At 49.2% G+C, this 16,087-nt stretch overlaps 1 protein-coding gene across 1 annotated transcript; it reads right to left on the reverse strand.

Annotated features, from left to right (window-relative positions):
• Nucleotides 1–3,718: 3,718 nt before the first annotated feature.
• Plin1 (perilipin 1) lies at nt 3,719–16,087 on the reverse strand. The gene is made up of 9 exons (XM_021658933.2): nt 16,015–16,087; nt 15,395–15,453; nt 12,353–12,557; nt 10,536–10,618; nt 9,014–9,278; nt 8,322–8,494; nt 6,500–6,703; nt 5,832–6,077; nt 3,719–5,018 (listed from the first exon to the last, which is right to left on the reverse strand). Exons 2-9 carry the CDS (start codon nt 15,437–15,439, stop codon nt 4,680–4,682), a joined length of 1,560 nt encoding a protein of 519 aa, XP_021514608.1. The 5' UTR covers nt 15,440–15,453; nt 16,015–16,087; the 3' UTR covers nt 3,719–4,679.

Consider the following 16,087-nt stretch of genomic DNA (forward strand, 5'->3'; position numbering starts at 1 on the left):
ATACTCACTTATAAGTGGATATTAGACATACAGTATAGGATAAACATACTAAAATCTGTACACCTAAAGAAGCTAAGCAAGAAGGAGGATCCTGGGTAAGATGATCAATCCTCACTCAGAAAGGCAAATGGGACAGACATCAGAAGAGGGAGAAAACAGGAAACAGGACAGGAGCTACCACAGAGTGGCTCTGAAAGACTGTACCTAGCAGTGTATCAAAGCAGATGCTGAAGCTCATAGCCAAACTTTGGGCAGAGTGCAGGGATTCTTATGAAAGAAGGGGGATATAGAAAGACCTGGAGGGGACAGAAGCTCCACAAGGAGAGCAACAGAACCAAGAAATCTGGGGCCAGGGTTCTTTTCTGAGTCTGATACTCCAAACAAGGAACATGCATAGAGATAACCTAGAACTCCTGCATAGATGTAGCCATGGCAGTTCAGTCTCCAAGTAGGTTCCCTAGTAAGGGGAGCAGGGGCTGTCTCTGACATGAACTCAGTGGCTAGCTCTTTGATCACCTCCCCCTGATTGGGGAGCAGCCTTACCAGGCCACAGAGGAAGACAATGCAGCCAGTCCTGATGAGATAGGCTAGGTTCAGATGGAAGGTGAGATGGACATCCCCTATCAGTGGACTTGGAGAGAGACATGGGAAAAAATGAGAGAGGGAGGGTGAGATTGGGAGGGACTGAGGGAGGGACTACAGCTGGGTTACAAAGTGAATAAACTGTAATTAATATAAAAAAATAAAAAAGAACTCCTACTCATTAAAAAAATCACAAAGAAAAATAAGTCATAAATTAAAGGAAGATATGTGTGGCATGTGCAGCTGATGAGTGATTTGTTTTTTGTTTGTTTAATTTTTATTTTTCTTTTTAGTTACATTTTGTTAACTATGTGTCCCAGCTGTATCCTGCTCCCTCATTCCCTCCCCAACCCCACACTCCTTCCCTGGTCTCCTCCCTGCCCCTTCCAAGTCCACTGATTGGGGAGCACCTCCTCCCCTTTCATTTGACCCTGTTTTATGAGGTATCTTCAGGGCTGGCTGCAAAGTCCTCCTCTGTGGCCTAACAGGACTGCTCCTCCCCTGGTGGGGGGGTTGGGGAGGTCAAAGAGCCTGCCCTTGAGATCCTGTTAGAAATAGTCCTTGTTCCCCTTACTTTGGGAAACTACTTGGTTACTGAGCTACCATGGGCCACATCCGAGCAGAAGTTCTAGGTTATATCCATAGATGCTCCTTGGTTGAGTGTCAGTCTCAGAAAAGACCCTGTGCCCGGATATATTTGGTCCTTGTAGAGCTCCTTTCTTTTCCATATCATACTAACTCCCTTCTTTCATATGATTCCCTGCACTCTGCTGAGGGTTTGGTTATGAGTCTTAGTGTCTGCTTTGAAACACTGCTAGGTAGAGTCTTTCAGATGCCTTTTGCGGTAGACTCCTGTCATACGTTCAATGCACATCCCATTTGTCTTTCTAAATGAGGATTGATCATCTTTGCCCGTGTCCACTTTCTTGATTATCTTCTTTAGGTGTGTAGATTTCATTATGTTTATCATATCTTGTAGGTCTATATAAGCGAGTATATACCAAGTTTGTCTTTCTCCTTCTGGGATACTTCACTCAGAATGATCTTTTCTAGATCCCACCATTTGCCTGCAAATTTCATGATTTCCTCCTTTTTGATTGCTGAGTAGTATTCCATTGTGTAAAAATACCACAATTTCTGTATCCATTCCTCCGTTGATGGACATCTGGGTTGTTTCCAAGTTCTGGCTATTACAAATAAAGCTGCTACAAACATGGTTGAACAAATGTCCTTGTTGTGTACTTGAGCAAATTTTGGGTATATACCTAGGAGTGGTATAGCTGGGTCTTGAGGTAGCACTACTCCTAATTGTCTGAGAAAGCGCCAGATTGACTTCCAAAGTGGTTGTACAGGTTTACATTCCCACCAGCAATGGAGGAGGGTTCCCCTTTCACCACAACCTCTCCAGCATGTGTTGTCACTTGAGTTTTTCATCTTGGCCATTCTGATGGGTATAAGGTGAAATCTCAGGGTCGTTTTGATTTGCATTTCCCTAATGGCTAATGAGGTTGAGCATTTCTTTAAGTGTTTCTCTGCCATTCGATGTTCCTCCTGATGAGTGATTTGTATCTGGAAAAAGGTACAGAACTTCCGAGCATCAACGAGGAAAGTAAGTTACAGAGTGAAAAATACTTAAAAGTTTTGACAGCCACTTCAGAGAAGGGGAGGCACAAATGTTCCGTAGATATGGTAGGCCTCTTTGTGATTTGTTTTGCTCTGTTGCAGTGTTGTAGGTAGAATCTCAGGGTGGGTGGGTAGGTCCTCATGGGTAGGAGATATCCCGGGTAGATGAGGGAGGTCCAGGGTGGGTAGGGATGCCCAGAACAGATAGGGAGGCCCAGAATGAGCCTACATTCCTTTCTGAACATTCAGGCCTGTTCTCGCTTTCCAGCAGCTGCCCACGGAGCCCTGCCAGAGGTGGACTGGGTTCTGTCTTCACAGTCCTGCATACCAGTGTCTAAGGACCCCTCTTGCCAGACCCATACCAGGTCCAGGGCATTTGTGCGTGTGGTGTGTACTTAGGAGGGGTGTACTAGTCATGCTCACATGTACGTGACCCTGTCCACCCCCTGTCCCTAAGTTTGGCATCCTCAAACTCCAGGGGATAGAACTCATTACAACAAAGCTCTGCCCAAGTCCAGAGGTCAACATTAGTGTGCCACATAGCAGGAGACAAGGAGGTCCTCAGGGGCCTGAGGGACTCCAACAGTGTATGTTGTATATACGGATAGCTGAAAGAAGTGGCAGATGTGTCCTAATGATTTGTGTACATTTCTATAGCAGCAGATGACAATAACGGGATAAAATAGTTTTCTTTGGAAAGCTACCTGGAATCACCAGTATTGCACATCTCATTATTTCATCAAGAACGTCATGGTTACAAATCACAATTTGTCGATATATATATATATATGTATATATATATCGATAATTCCACATATATGCATAAGATTTTGTGTGTTTGTGTGTGTGTGTGCGTGCGTGCATTGCTGAGACTCAAACCCAGAGCTCTGCACATGTTAAGGATATGTTCTAACACTGAGCTACATCCCAGCCTTACTGTTTACATAGGGAAGAAAAAAAGGAAACAACCTAAAAGTTCATCATTAGGAAGCTAGCTACACCAAATTACTCATGCTAAATGAAAGAGCAAGTAGGTCCCTGATATTGGTACAAAAGATGGATAGGGTGTATGTATCGTTGAGGGGCTAAAGGATGGCTCAGCAGTTAAGAGCACCCGTTGCTCTTACAGAGGACCACGGTTGGATTCCCAGCACCCACATGGCAGCTAACAACCATCAAGAGCTCCAGTTCCGGGGGATCTGATGCTCTCTTCTAACCTCCATAGGCACCAGGCACACACAGGGTGCACATACATATGTGAGCAAAAATTCATTCACATGAAGTAAAATAAACAGATCTTTTTTTTTTTCTTAAGCAATGACCATTTTAAAATTGATGTGTTGTGCAGAGTGGGAAAAGCCAGGGAGGATGCCATTCAAAGCTGGTGTACACACACAAAAACAGTGGTTTATACACATGTTTACCCAAGCGTAGGATATAATGGGAAAGATCCACCGAACTGTGGCTGTTTTTATGGGAGAGAACCAAGAAATCCATAAAGGGAAACACACACTTTTCAATGTTTGAATGCTGCAAGTATATTTATGAATTTCCTAGATTGACCAAGTATTGGTATTTCCAAAAATGGGATTTGGAATGAAGGGTGACTGTGGATACGTGTTTTATATAGTACACACTGGATTAAGCAAAAAGTGGCCATTGCTGGCTCCTAGCATCTGGGGTGTCTCCATTCCAGGTGGGAGGCAGGAGGGGTGCAATGAAAGTGTGTCTGTGTGAGAAAAAGCTGGCGCTTATAAAGGACAGGCCCGAGGGAGAGAGACTCAGAAACTGGAACTGTCATCTAAATAAACATACAAAGGCTTTGGCACCTCCTTGTTCTTTTCAAAGCAGTGTGCCGAGAGCTAGGTAATCAGAGGGTCTCAGAGCTCAGCGCTGAAAATGTACTGAGAGTTCCTGACATTCAGTGGGAGCCGGCAAGAGAGTGGACCTCCCAGCACTGAGCTACATAAGGAGACATTGTCGGAAGAGGAGGAGGAAGAGGAGAAGGAAGACAGAGAGAGAGGAATGGAGGGAGGAGAGAGAAAGACAAGAAAAAAGAAAAGAAAAGAAACCAACCACTACTTTTTTGGCAATAAATACATGTCCACAGAGAAGGGATCTGAATTTTAGAACCAGGCAGGTGTCATTTGGCCATAAGTTTTGCTAAAGAAGCAAGAAATCCAATTAAGCAATCACTTTTTTATAGTCTAAAAGAAAGAAAGCCATGAGAGCCTCTGCCCATGAGTCGACCGCTGCTCTGGTGCCCCTTAAAAACTGGCTGTGATGGTCAAACCCCCAAAGGATGCTTTAGAAATGATGTGTGCCTCGACTGCATCGTGAGGTTGTGGCTAGGGCTCCCAAGGGGCCAGCCACCCTGATGAAGAGGCCCACTAGGAAGTGTGTTTTCTGTTTCCTTGGGGAGAAGCGACCCTCCGGCGGAAGGCGCCGGGGCGAGCAGGGGCGCAGACGGTGGTTCAGCTCTTCTTGCGCAGCTGGCTGTACTGCGCGCGGCCCAGGATAGGCTCCATGACGCTGGGCCGGAAAAAGCTGTCGCTGACCCTGCGCGCAGGCTTCTCCCTGGGCATAGCCAGGAAGCCAGGACGCGCCGACGTCTCCGTTTTGTCGTCCAGGCCGGGGCAGGAGGGCGCGCTCAGACCCCGCACGCTGCGCAGGCTGCCGCGGGGCTGGCTCGGGCGCGGCGCGGACTCCGGACTGGCGGGCCGCGCCACGGACCCCTTGCGCTCGGCCTCTGCTGGTGGGTTATCGATGTCTCGGAATTCGCTCTCGGGCTCCATCAGGGACAGCCTAGGAAGCTGACAGCCGGGCACCCTTGTTAGAAATCTTCTCTCCTAGCAGTCACCGCCCCTTCTGTGGCCTTTGGCCTAGTTCCCTGGGGAGCTGTCATCACAAAGGCATAGACTGAGGACTAGGCCTTTCAGATGGGGGGCATCCGGCAGAGCCCTGAAGTTCTAAGGACTCTGATCCCCTCTGGCAGTGGGAGGAGCCCCTTCCTTGAAGCATACCACACCCCCTCCCAGTTACCACTCGTGGATATACAAGTAAGTTTCCACACGTCAAATACAAGTAAACTGCCAATCGCCAATGATTGAGCAACCTTAACCCTGGCCAGCTCTGGGGTCACCTTCTGTTCCACCGTGCTCTCCTTCAGCCTGCTCAACCTCTAACTTCCATTGGAGAGGGCCTCAGGGACTCCCAAAAGGATGGCATTAGTGTCCCTTGCCCCCCCCCCCATTGGTGATAGAATTAATGTAGGGCCAGCTGCTGTTTCTAGAATGCACAGCCTACCCCTCAAGGCGCCCTGAAAGCCTATTGGACAGTGGCGTGTGGACCTGCCAGGCCTTTCCTCCAGGTGCTGAAGCAGGAGGGCTGAGCCACTAGGAACTCACAGACCAATTACTGAATCAAGTGGAAGGCACAAGCAGGGAGAGGTCTGAGGCCAGGGCTGTGAACTTCTCTGCTCTGGGCTGGGAAAGGTCAGCATGTAAGAAGGTTTTGAGCACTGAGGATTGGAGAAGGGTCTCAAAAAAAAAAAAAAGTCTCTATCTACATCTGCTTCCGTCAAATCTACCTTGGGAGAAGGAAGCTGGCCCTGGGGAGGGACTCACCGGCACATACTGTACCACAGTGTCTACCACATTATCCGTAACACCCTTCAGGGCATCGGATAGGGACATGGCCCTCCCTTTGGTGGAGGAGACAGCCTGGGCTGGTGTGAGGTGCAGGATCCTTCCCACCGTGCCCAGCACAGCCTTAGGTGCCCAAGTCACCGCTGAGATGGTGTTCTGGAGTGTCTTCTGCATGGTGTGGACTACGCCACCCAGGAGGCCTCTGGGATTGGGCAGGGCTGTTACCTGTGGGCCAGAGAACTGTTAGGCCCTGCCCAACATCAGCTCCTCTGACCCTGTCCCTAACCACAAGCCCCGACCGGAGGGGAAAAAAAAATGTGGACAAGAAATTGAGAGAGAGAGAGGCAAAGAGACAGAAAGAGAGAAAGAGAGAGAATTAAGTCTGGTTCTGCCCCCAGCTGAGTAATGGCCTTGAGAGTATCACTTCTTCTCTCTAAACCCCAGGCTTTTCTTCTGCAAAATGGAGCAATGATCCCTGCCCTGCCCACTTCTGTGGATATTGTGGGGCCCACTGAGTGATACCGTGACACTTTGCTGGCTGTGGGTTTGAGGTAACTTGGGGACAGAGTCCTTTATTCTACCCTATTCCTCTACTTCTCACCCCCACCATGGGCTGTGAGGCCTCGAGCTCTCACTGTCTTCGGCACCTCTCTGAGCACGTTGTTCTCCTCTGCCTCTGATTCCTCTTCTTCCTCCTCGTCGTCTGTCTCCTCTCCCTCTGTGTCCGTCTGCTCATCGTGGTTCTCATCTGGGGAGGCTGCTAAGTTGTGCAGCCAGGGCACCCGGACCTCACTCTGTCTCCGGGACACCACCTGCATGGCTGCTGAGGCACCCCACTGGGCCAGGCTGCTCTGAGGGAGGACAGCAACAGACAGCTGGCTCAGCAGACCCTTGTCACTGGAGCAGGGCAGGGTGGTGAGCAAAGCCTGGCCCCACAGGGTTCGGGTTGTTTTTTAAAAAATACTTCTTTATTTCATTTCATATATATATATGTGTGTGTGTGTGTGTGTGTGTGTGTGTGTGTGTGCATGTGTACCATCTGTGTGCCTGGTGCCCACGGAGGACAGAAGAGAGCATCAGATTCCCCTTGAACTAGAGTTATGGTGGTTATGAGCCACCAGGTGGGCACTGGGAACTGAACCTGTGTCCTCTAGGGGCAAGTCTTCTTAACCACTGAGCCATGGAGCTAGCCTCTCCCCCAGAATTTTAAATTATTTTAAATTATTTTAATTAGTAAAAGCTTATCACTGAAGGCACACTTGTTAGCATACAGCCCTGTGATTTTTTTTTTTTTTTTTTTGTAATCACACCCTATCTAACTTTAGCGGATCAAGATAGTCTGTTTCAAAATCCCAAAAGACTCTCCTAAGTGTCTTTAGTCTGTATTTCCCTGGCTGGGGCTCTCTTCTGACTTTTACAGCCACACACTCATTTTATCTATTCTCCTTCCTTTTTGGTGTTGGGATGGAATCCAGGGACCTTCCATACAAAGCTCAAGCTACACCACTAACTTCTGTGCTTTTTTATTTTTATTTTAATATTTTGAGACAAGGTCTCATGGCTGGAACTCACTATGTAGGCCGGGCTGGCACTTAAAACTTGGCAATGGTCCTCCAGCCTTGCTTCCCAAGAGAACCAACTCCTGAGAGCTGTCTTTTGACCTTGGCACACATGCCGTCCAACCACATCTGAGAAGGAGTCAGGGGAAGACACTCCGAGTAATAATAAAGAAAACAAAATTTGAAAAAGAACCACTCACATCTAGGTGTGACGGGAAACAGTTGTAATCCCAACACTTGGAAGGCTGAGACAGGAGGATTGCCACAAATTCAAGACTAACCTGGGCTACACAATTAGATCTTATCTAAAAAAAAAAAAAGTCAACCAATGAAAGCTGACTTTGAGCTTTCTCTTCTTATAGTGCTGTGGATATGTGGTTTCACGTATGCTCTGAAGGTACTGTACCACTGATCTACAGCCCGGTCCAGACCCCAACCCCATGTTCTAACTTTATTTGTTTCCAGTTGTTTGTTTGTTTGGGGATCTTTTGTTGTTGTCTTTTGAAATGAGGTCTCACCATACAGCTCTGGATAGTCTGGAACTCACTTGACAGACAAGGCTGATCTCCAAGTTGAAGAAATCCTCCTGCCTCTTCCTCTTCCTCTGCCTCTGCCTAAGTGTGGCGATTATTAGGATGTACTAACTTAACACCTGACTTTAATGTTGACTTTTTGCTCCTTTCTTTTTCTTTCCAATTTAGTTTCTCACTAAGTTCCCTTTTTTTCTGGGGCTGGAGAGATGGCTCAGTGGCTAACAGCACTGTCTGCTCTTCCAGAGGTCCTGAGTTCAAGTCCCAGCAACCACATAGTGGCTCCCAATCATCTATAATGTTATCTGGTGCCCTCTTGAAGGATATTTCCAAGTCAGAAGGGACCAGGAAACCCACAGAGCAGGGCAGGCAGAACTCACCAGGGGTGCCACACCCGGGATCCACATGGCCAGAGAGTGGCCCCGCTTCAGGGCCCAGGCTGTGGTCTGCATGGTGTGTCGAGAAAGAGTGTTGGCCAGTGTGCTGACCCTCCTCACAAGGCTCGGTTTGGCCTTGGGAGCCTTCTGGGCCCGCTGCCGTCCAGAAGAAGGGGCTAAAGATAAGGCAGGAAACAGATCAAAGAGGGACCGAGAGGCCTGGAGAGACAGCTCAGCAGTTAAGAGCATTTGTAGAGGACTTGAGTCCAATTCTCAGCACCAAAATGGTGGTCCTCAACCATCTGTAACTCCGGCTCCAGGGGATCTAATTCCCTCCTCGGCTTTTGCAGGCAGCAGTCACACGCATAGCGTACATACATACATGCAGTCAAAGCACACATACACATAACATTTTGAAAAGGAAGTCCTTTTCAAGCCCAAACAGAAAATGGGCTTTGGGCTGGAAAACAGTTGCTCAGCTTCTACCATGACCCCACTGGTGATAGCCAATGCCAAGATCACGCTCCCTCTTACCTTTGTGGTGGGGGAACCAAAGGACTAGGAATCCTCTGAAGATTCTGAGGGGCATTCTCTAGCCCAGGGCAAGGCCAAAAGGACCTGTAGCCTCCCACCGATTCTCTGGCGTTAAACGCCCAGCACTCCCAGGGTAGCCAGCCAGCCTGAAGAGCAGATACCTGACTCCACCTTGTCTGGTGGCAGGAGGAACTCTACCACCTTCTCAATGCCGCCCAGAGCCAGGTCAGCCCCTCCTGAGGCCAGTCGGCCAACTCGGGTTTTGGCAGCATATTCCGCTGTCTCTTTGGCCATCTCCAAGGCAAGCTCGCAGCCAGCCAGAGTGGCCCCCAGGACCTTGTCCGAGGTGCTTGCGATGGGCACGCTGATGCTGTTCCTGGCACTTCGAAGGCGGGTAGAGATGGTGCCTTTCAGCTCAGAAGCGATCTGAGAAGTGTTGGGAGATGGTCAGCCATGTGGAGTCCCTCACTGGCTCTGAGCCCAGCTCCCTTGGAGGGCCCCATTTAAAGGGCCAGGGCCAGGCATGGTGGCACTCACTGGCAATACAGGGATGGATGGCTGTGGCAGAAGGATCACCATGAATTTGGTACTATCTTTGGCTAAATAGTGAGTTCCAGACCAGCCTGCGCTGAGTGTGGGACCCTGTCTCAAAAATCCAAACTTAATAATAATAATAATAATAATAATAATAATAATGGACCCAGGGATCACCCAGAATATGTGGGAAAGCAAAGGCCCCACCTTTGCTTTGCTGGCCACTTGGGTCTCTTGGCTTCTCTCCACTATGTGAAGACCCAGCCTGTGAGAATAGCCGCAAAGCTGCCCCTGCTGGCCCCTATCCTGATACCCTCATTCACACAAGGCACCCTCTCTTCTGAAGCCCTATCATCCTTCTGTCTTTCCCTTGGCACACTGTTCACAATGATGGATAGTTACGGCTCCCACAAGTTTCTTCATATGTATATACATATGCTGAGATCCTGGGAACTCCTTTGTGACTAGACAAGTTGACTATGTCTGGAGCACAGAGGGGGTGTGCCTGGCAGGCCTGCACCCCAGGCTGTGTTTTCTCAGCTACACGATGTGGGTGGTGAGCCTTGTTCCCAAGGATGACCTGAGAGGGCTCCGTGGAGCCCGTGCGATGGCTGTTGGCAGGGTACAGGGGAGACTTGTAGGACAGATTGGTGACTGGTCAGTAAAATATATGAGGTCATAGGCCTTATTGAAGCCAGCACCAGATAAAGGCAGATAAAGGTGTGGCCAGGGTGAAGCTGACTTCTTATAGGCCGTAAAGGCTTGAATCTCAAGACCATATGTGCAATCCTGAGATCCCAATGAGTGGGACTGTATCCCTGTGCGAGCCCACGGAGTCCCAGATCCCAGGGCCATGGTAGCGTGGTATCAGAAGGCTGTGCAATTACAGAAGAGCCACGTTGGCGTGAGCCCCTCCTTCCCCTGGAGAGGCATGAAAAGTGTCTGTCTGAACTTGTCGGAGGCATAAACCTGCTATCCCAGACACTTGACTCTCCCTGGCCCCACAGAAAGAAGGAGAGGGGTCTCCACCTGCCTAAGAGAGTGCTCACCCCTGAGCACAGAAAACTGCACAGCCACGGCATCCATTGTTCTTCCCGAGAGGAGGTCCCAGGAGAGCAAAGGGAGCACCAGGGAAGAGGGAGGACTCACCTTTTCTGGAGGGTATTGGAGGGCTGGGATCTTTTCCTCCAGATGGTCCAGGCCTCTGCAAGCCAGCTCATTGGCAGCCGTGACTGAAAGGGAAGGGCCATGTTGTGGCGATCCCTGTCCCCTCCCGAGGAAACTAATAGTGGCTTTAAAGAAGGTACAAGGTCTCAAAGAAGGTACATTGGGACCCACTGATCCCAGCCCTGCTCTTTCCGGGGTATCTGGGGTCTAGAGAGTCTTTGCTATATTTAGCCCTCGTGTACTTATGATTCCTTGAGAGCAGGGTCATTTTGGAGTCGGTGAGACTTGCGCTCAAGGCTTCTCACATGCACCTGCACCTGCCCAGCTTATGGCTTTAAAGTCCCTCCTGTCTGGAGAGCCGGTAAGGCTCACATGACCCTATTTATCTCTAGGGCCTTCGGTAGTAGCTCTCTGCTGCCCCCTCTGTGGTTCCGTGGCTGGATGGGCAAACTTGCAGTGGGACGGGATGGCATTGCTGTGAATCACCCTGTGACTCCCTCCCCCCAGTTCCCCAACCCCCCCGTCCCCTCCCCCCATTCAGGGTACTGGAAGGATGTGAGGAGATGGGAGAACCCGCTCGGAGCCTTGGTGTCAGCTTCAGTGGGACCACCAGGCCTGCTTAGTCCTAGAGATTATGAAGCTCCAGACTGTCCCTAAAACCAGCTTTAACTCCCAACTGTCAAGATGGCTGAGAGCTGATGGGAGCCACCAGGAAGAGAAAAGACGCTGCCCTGGGGGGATGGGACAAGCCGTAGAGGATGCAGACGGTTCAGGGGGAGACTGAGCAGGGTCAGCTGAGGACGCAGGCTCTGTGGTCAAGGTCACGGAAGGCACGGATTTAAAGGGTATTTATAGACACTCTTTCATAGTTCTTTCAAGCAACAAAGAGCCCAGAAGACTTTGGCTGTCTTCTGATTGGACAGATGAGGGCTTTCAGGAGGGCTAGCCTAGGGCCTGTGACATTTAAAAAAATATTAGCAATAATTAAATGATTTTTTTCCTGGACAACTTTATACAGACATATAAAGCATTTTCTCACTCTTTTCCCTCCTCCTAACCTTTTCAACCCCCATGTCCTTTTCTCATGTTCCTGTCATTTTGTTTTGCCTTGTCACCCACCGAATTTAACTAGGGCCATTTATGTGACCACGGATGTGAAATAAGAGCCTTTAAGTCTTTCTCGCCTGATTGCGGAATAGAATTCTCACATAACCACAAGTCTCTATCAGGACGGTAGAAGACTTCTCAGTGCAGCTGAGATTTCCCTCAGCCCTGCCAGGAACTGAGTCTCAGAGACCGTATTTTCAGATGGAGGCAGAATAATGGCGACAGGGCGAGCCTGGCAAAGCTCACCTGGAGGGTCCCTCGGTTCTGCCCCCAGGAGCTCTCTGCTGCCCCATCTGTCGGGAGCTGGTATCAGCAGCAGCGGAAGGCTAGCTACTGGTTGGTGATACTGCTGGTTTTGTTGTACCTGGAGTTGGGGTGGCTAAATGTCCTCTTACTGGCTCCACTCTCACCACTGCTCACACAGATCTGCCCGTCTTTCCCCCCGAACATTCTTTGGTTGTCATTTTTAGCCTGGGCTACAGCTGAGGCAGGTATAGACACAAAGACATCTCCATGTCTGTGGAGGAGAGGACCAGGGAGTCGGACATAGGCAAGCAACGGAAGTAGCCGGGGAGGTGGACAAACACGTTGTGAGATGATCAGACAGACAGACTGACTGACAAGCAGACAGGCAGCCAAGTGGGGACTCTCAGCGGGCAGGCGGGCCGCCACGGAGTTCTGCGAGGACTCACACTGGGTGGACAGCCGGCGGACCACCGGCTCCATGCTCCGGGCAGCCAGGTTGCCGGCGCCCTGTAACCCCTTCTCATAGGCATTGCACACGGAGGCCACTAGGGGGTGCGCTTCCTTGGTGCTGTTGTAGGTCTTCTGGAAGCACTCGCAGGTGCCGCTCACCACAGGCAGCTGCAGGACTCTCTGGAGCACGTTCTCCTGCTCCTGTCAGCAAAGAAAGAGTCAGATCCTCCGCCCCCACTCAACCAGCCTGCCAGCTGACCGTAGCCTAGGGTCATGCATTGCCGTTGGTGAGGCCAGCCTAAGTCTAAGGGAAGCAAGGTGCCTCCAAATGGCCCAGTCATGAGACCATGAGGAAGCCCAGAGGGAAAATGACAGCCAGCGTGCCGTGCCTTCTTAAGCAATCTGTGTCCTCTGGGGACCAAGACAAATCCTTCACCACCACCCCCAGTTCACCCCTCTTAACTGCAGAGAGCAAGTTAATGTATCTGTTGTGAGTTTTAATCCACCTTCAACCGGTAGCTTCATCAAAACCTTTTCATGGGCTCTCTGAGATGCTGGACCCATGTCTATGGACCACTCCCAAATAAGCTCTCCTTCCCTCCCACATCCCTTTCTGCTTGGTAGAATATTACTCTCTCACTATCACCTCCTCTGTAAGACAGGTGATGCGCATTTCATGTAGCCCTGACTGGCCTTGAACTCACTACATAGCTAAGGATGACCTTGGACTACTGATCCTACTGACTCCACCTCCCAAGTGCTAGCATTATAAGCATGTGTCATCATGGTGACACTCCTCCATCACAGCTGGATCTGTCCCTGGGCTGTCTCTACATCTGCCACCCTTCTCTGATTATGTGTATGCTTCTTCTTCTTCTTCTTTTTTTTTTCTTCCTCCCAGTAGAATGTCTTCTATTTCCCTAGTGCCTGTCTGAAAGCCTAACCCTGGAGAAATGAGCCATACATGGGGCTGCATCTTGTGAAATGTATAAGTTAAGCTGTTTTGGGCGGAGTTTCGAGACAGGGTTTCACTATGTAGCTCTAGCTGTCCTAGAACTCACTGTGTAGACCAGGCTGGCCTTGAACTCATAGACAGCTGTTTGCCTCTGCCTTCTGAGTGCTGGGATCAGAGGCATTTGTCACCACCACCCAGCCAGTTTCTATCTTAGATTATAAATCATACGATGGATTTGTAACCCTTTCCCCTTGACTCTCTAAACTCTGGCATGGCGTTTCTTAAAATACAACACTGTTTTTCAGTTGGTGCTCCAGTGAGTCTGAGGTTGTGGCTGTAGCGAGATCGTCTCTTCTTATTGGGATGCCATACTCTTATCAAAGCATTTTGTTTTGTTAGCAGTTACATAATTAAATTTTAGAAACTAGAAAAAGCCCAGTCTTTGAGTGAAAGAGTGATTCTCGTCACGTAGGAGGAAGCAACATTTAGTGGAGGCCATTATGCTCCAGGACACTGGTCTGGGTGCTCTATCTAAAATCTTACAGTAGTTTACTGTTGACGTACTTGAGATTCAGAGAGGAGATACAACTTATCCAAGATCATAAGATAGCAAGCAGCAGGGTTCCTGTCAGGCTTGATTTAATGTGTGTGTGTGTGTGTGTGTGTGTATGTGTGTGTGTGCATGCGCACGTGCGTGTGCGTATGCTTTTGAAATCTGGTCTCATCTGGTCCAGACTGGCCTTAACTCATTATATAACCAACACTGGCCTTCAACACATTTTCCCTACCTCTACCTCCCAAGTTCTGAGATTATAGGCATGTGCCACCATGTTAGGCTGTTTCCAAGTCATGTTTGAAAGGGAATATAAGATTTGTTTCCAAACAAACTAAGACATGGCAATGGATGGGCGAGGATGAGGCAGATAGCCATTGGGATTAGTAAAAAAAAAAAAAAAAACCTGGGACCTTGTATTCTTTTGCCTAGTCTTGCGAATGTTAAGAATTCTCCATACAAACGGTAGCATGAACCACCTCTCCAGAGCTGAGCCATTTGCTCCAGCTCTGTATGACTTTAGATGCACCCTGCGACATACTTGCAGGAGGTCGAGTTAGCAGGGCCGTCAAGGAGCTCTGCTTAGGTCCTGGGACAAAGCAGGCCATGCTGTTTTAGCTTTTCATCCTGCAAGTGAGGCAGCTGTCAGAAGGAGAAAGGGATTGGAACTACGCGAGGAAACGTTCTCTTTAATGAAATTTTGGACAGTGCTTCCAAGGGTTGTTTTGGACAAAGCTAAAGGAGAACCTGGAAATGGAAGAAACCATTCACTGTTAAGAAGGCTTAAGGGTTCTTGTGACCCCTTTACACCTCTCTTATGACTCAGTAGAAGAGAAGGCAGCCATCCCTAGTGCGGAGGTTAAGGAAAGTCTAATTTTGAATGGGTTTTACCTCCTATGGGGTCATACATCTGAATTTCATTATCTGAATGGTGCCCAAATCAGAGAGGCCTTGGCAAAAGATATCAAGCACACATAAAAGTATCAGAATTCTTTAACATCATGGTGAAAACCAGGCCAGAGGTAAACTCTGGACACACTGAACGTCCAATTCATTCCCACACATGGCAGCGCAGGCTGTGCACTGCAGATGATGGTCATAGGCAGAAGCCAAAGCCACAGAGTACACGGGCTTTGCACAGCAAGCATGCTCTCCTGGGCGGTGGACTTATGGACTTGTGGTGGATGATATGGAACAGCATGATTCAAACCCATACAGCGACGGGGCTCACCTTAATGTACTAGTGGGTTTAGGACATGGTGGGTTCTTTTCCTCCTTCCCTTTTTAGCCCCTGGCCAGCATTCCTATACTTTTCTCCAAGGCTCTTAGATCTCTATATCCATCTTCTCTTTTCCCCAGTTCTCCCAAATAACCCTGTTAATGGTGGCAAGAGCGGGAATGACCGAGACAGAGTGAGTGAATCCGGAGCATAAGGTAGGTATCTTCTTGAAGTCCTCTGACTCTCCCTCTCTGCTCACTCACCCTCTCTTGGTTGCCCATTCCTGACTCCCAGGAGCCCAGGTTACTTACAGGGAGGTCTCCATCCAGCAGGGTTGGGCCCTTGTTCGTTGCCATCCTTATTCTTCAGGCTGCAAAGCAGAATCCCAGCTCCATCAGAAGCCCACAGGCTTGCCTTCCGCAGGTTCCTCCCTACCTCTCACAGCCACCCACTAGCCATCTGGGAGCTCAGCTGTCCTAGGTTGGAGGGTGAATACCAGAGGCTACTCCTTGGAGTCCCAACACCATGAGTCTCCTAGTCTGCTCAAAATGAGCTCCATAATCTGCTTAAAACTGATGTTTCTTTAAAGGGCTCAAGATAAATGAAAATGCAGGTAATTAGATAAAGATAATGAGAGGAGAGAAAATGTAGAGGATGAAGTCTGGGACTCTTAAATGAGAGTCCGAAAGAGACTAAAGGATGAGTGTTGGGAGGAGTTTAGTCTTTCTTTCACGAAAAAATTCTACTTCATTCCTGTTTCCCTCTCTTGCTAGCTAGGCCAAGCCTTTTCTCAAAGAGCTGTCTTCTGGGTAAGCCAACCATCACTCTGTGCCCCTCGTCTTCCACCTTCCATCTTTTCCTCAGTGGTCTTCCTGCAGATCTCTGTATCCCTTGGTAATTTCCCCAGAGGCTCTCTTTCCTAGCTCCTTGCCTTTAACACGGAGAAAGCAGCCAGGGAAGGCAGACACCCGAGGACCCCACGCTCACTGCAGCTGACAGCCACC

The sequence above is a fragment of the Meriones unguiculatus genome, chromosome 14 (genome assembly GCF_030254825.1).
Source record: "Meriones unguiculatus strain TT.TT164.6M chromosome 14, Bangor_MerUng_6.1, whole genome shotgun sequence".
In the NCBI taxonomy this organism is placed as follows: Eukaryota; Metazoa; Chordata; class Mammalia; order Rodentia; family Muridae; genus Meriones; species Meriones unguiculatus.

Coding starts and splice junctions, on each gene's coding strand:
- Plin1 (XM_021658933.2), bottom strand. CDS start 15,439: ATGGCAACGAACAAGGGCCCAACCCTGCTGGATGGAGACCTCCCT. Junction 9,279..10,535: donor TCCAATACCCTCCAGAAAAG/GTGAGTCCTCCC, acceptor AACACTTCTCAG/ATCGCTTCTGAGCTGAAAGG. Junction 8,495..9,013: donor ACCAGACAAGGTGGAGTCAG/GTATCTGCTCTT, acceptor CCTTATCTTTAG/CCCCTTCTTCTGGACGGCAG.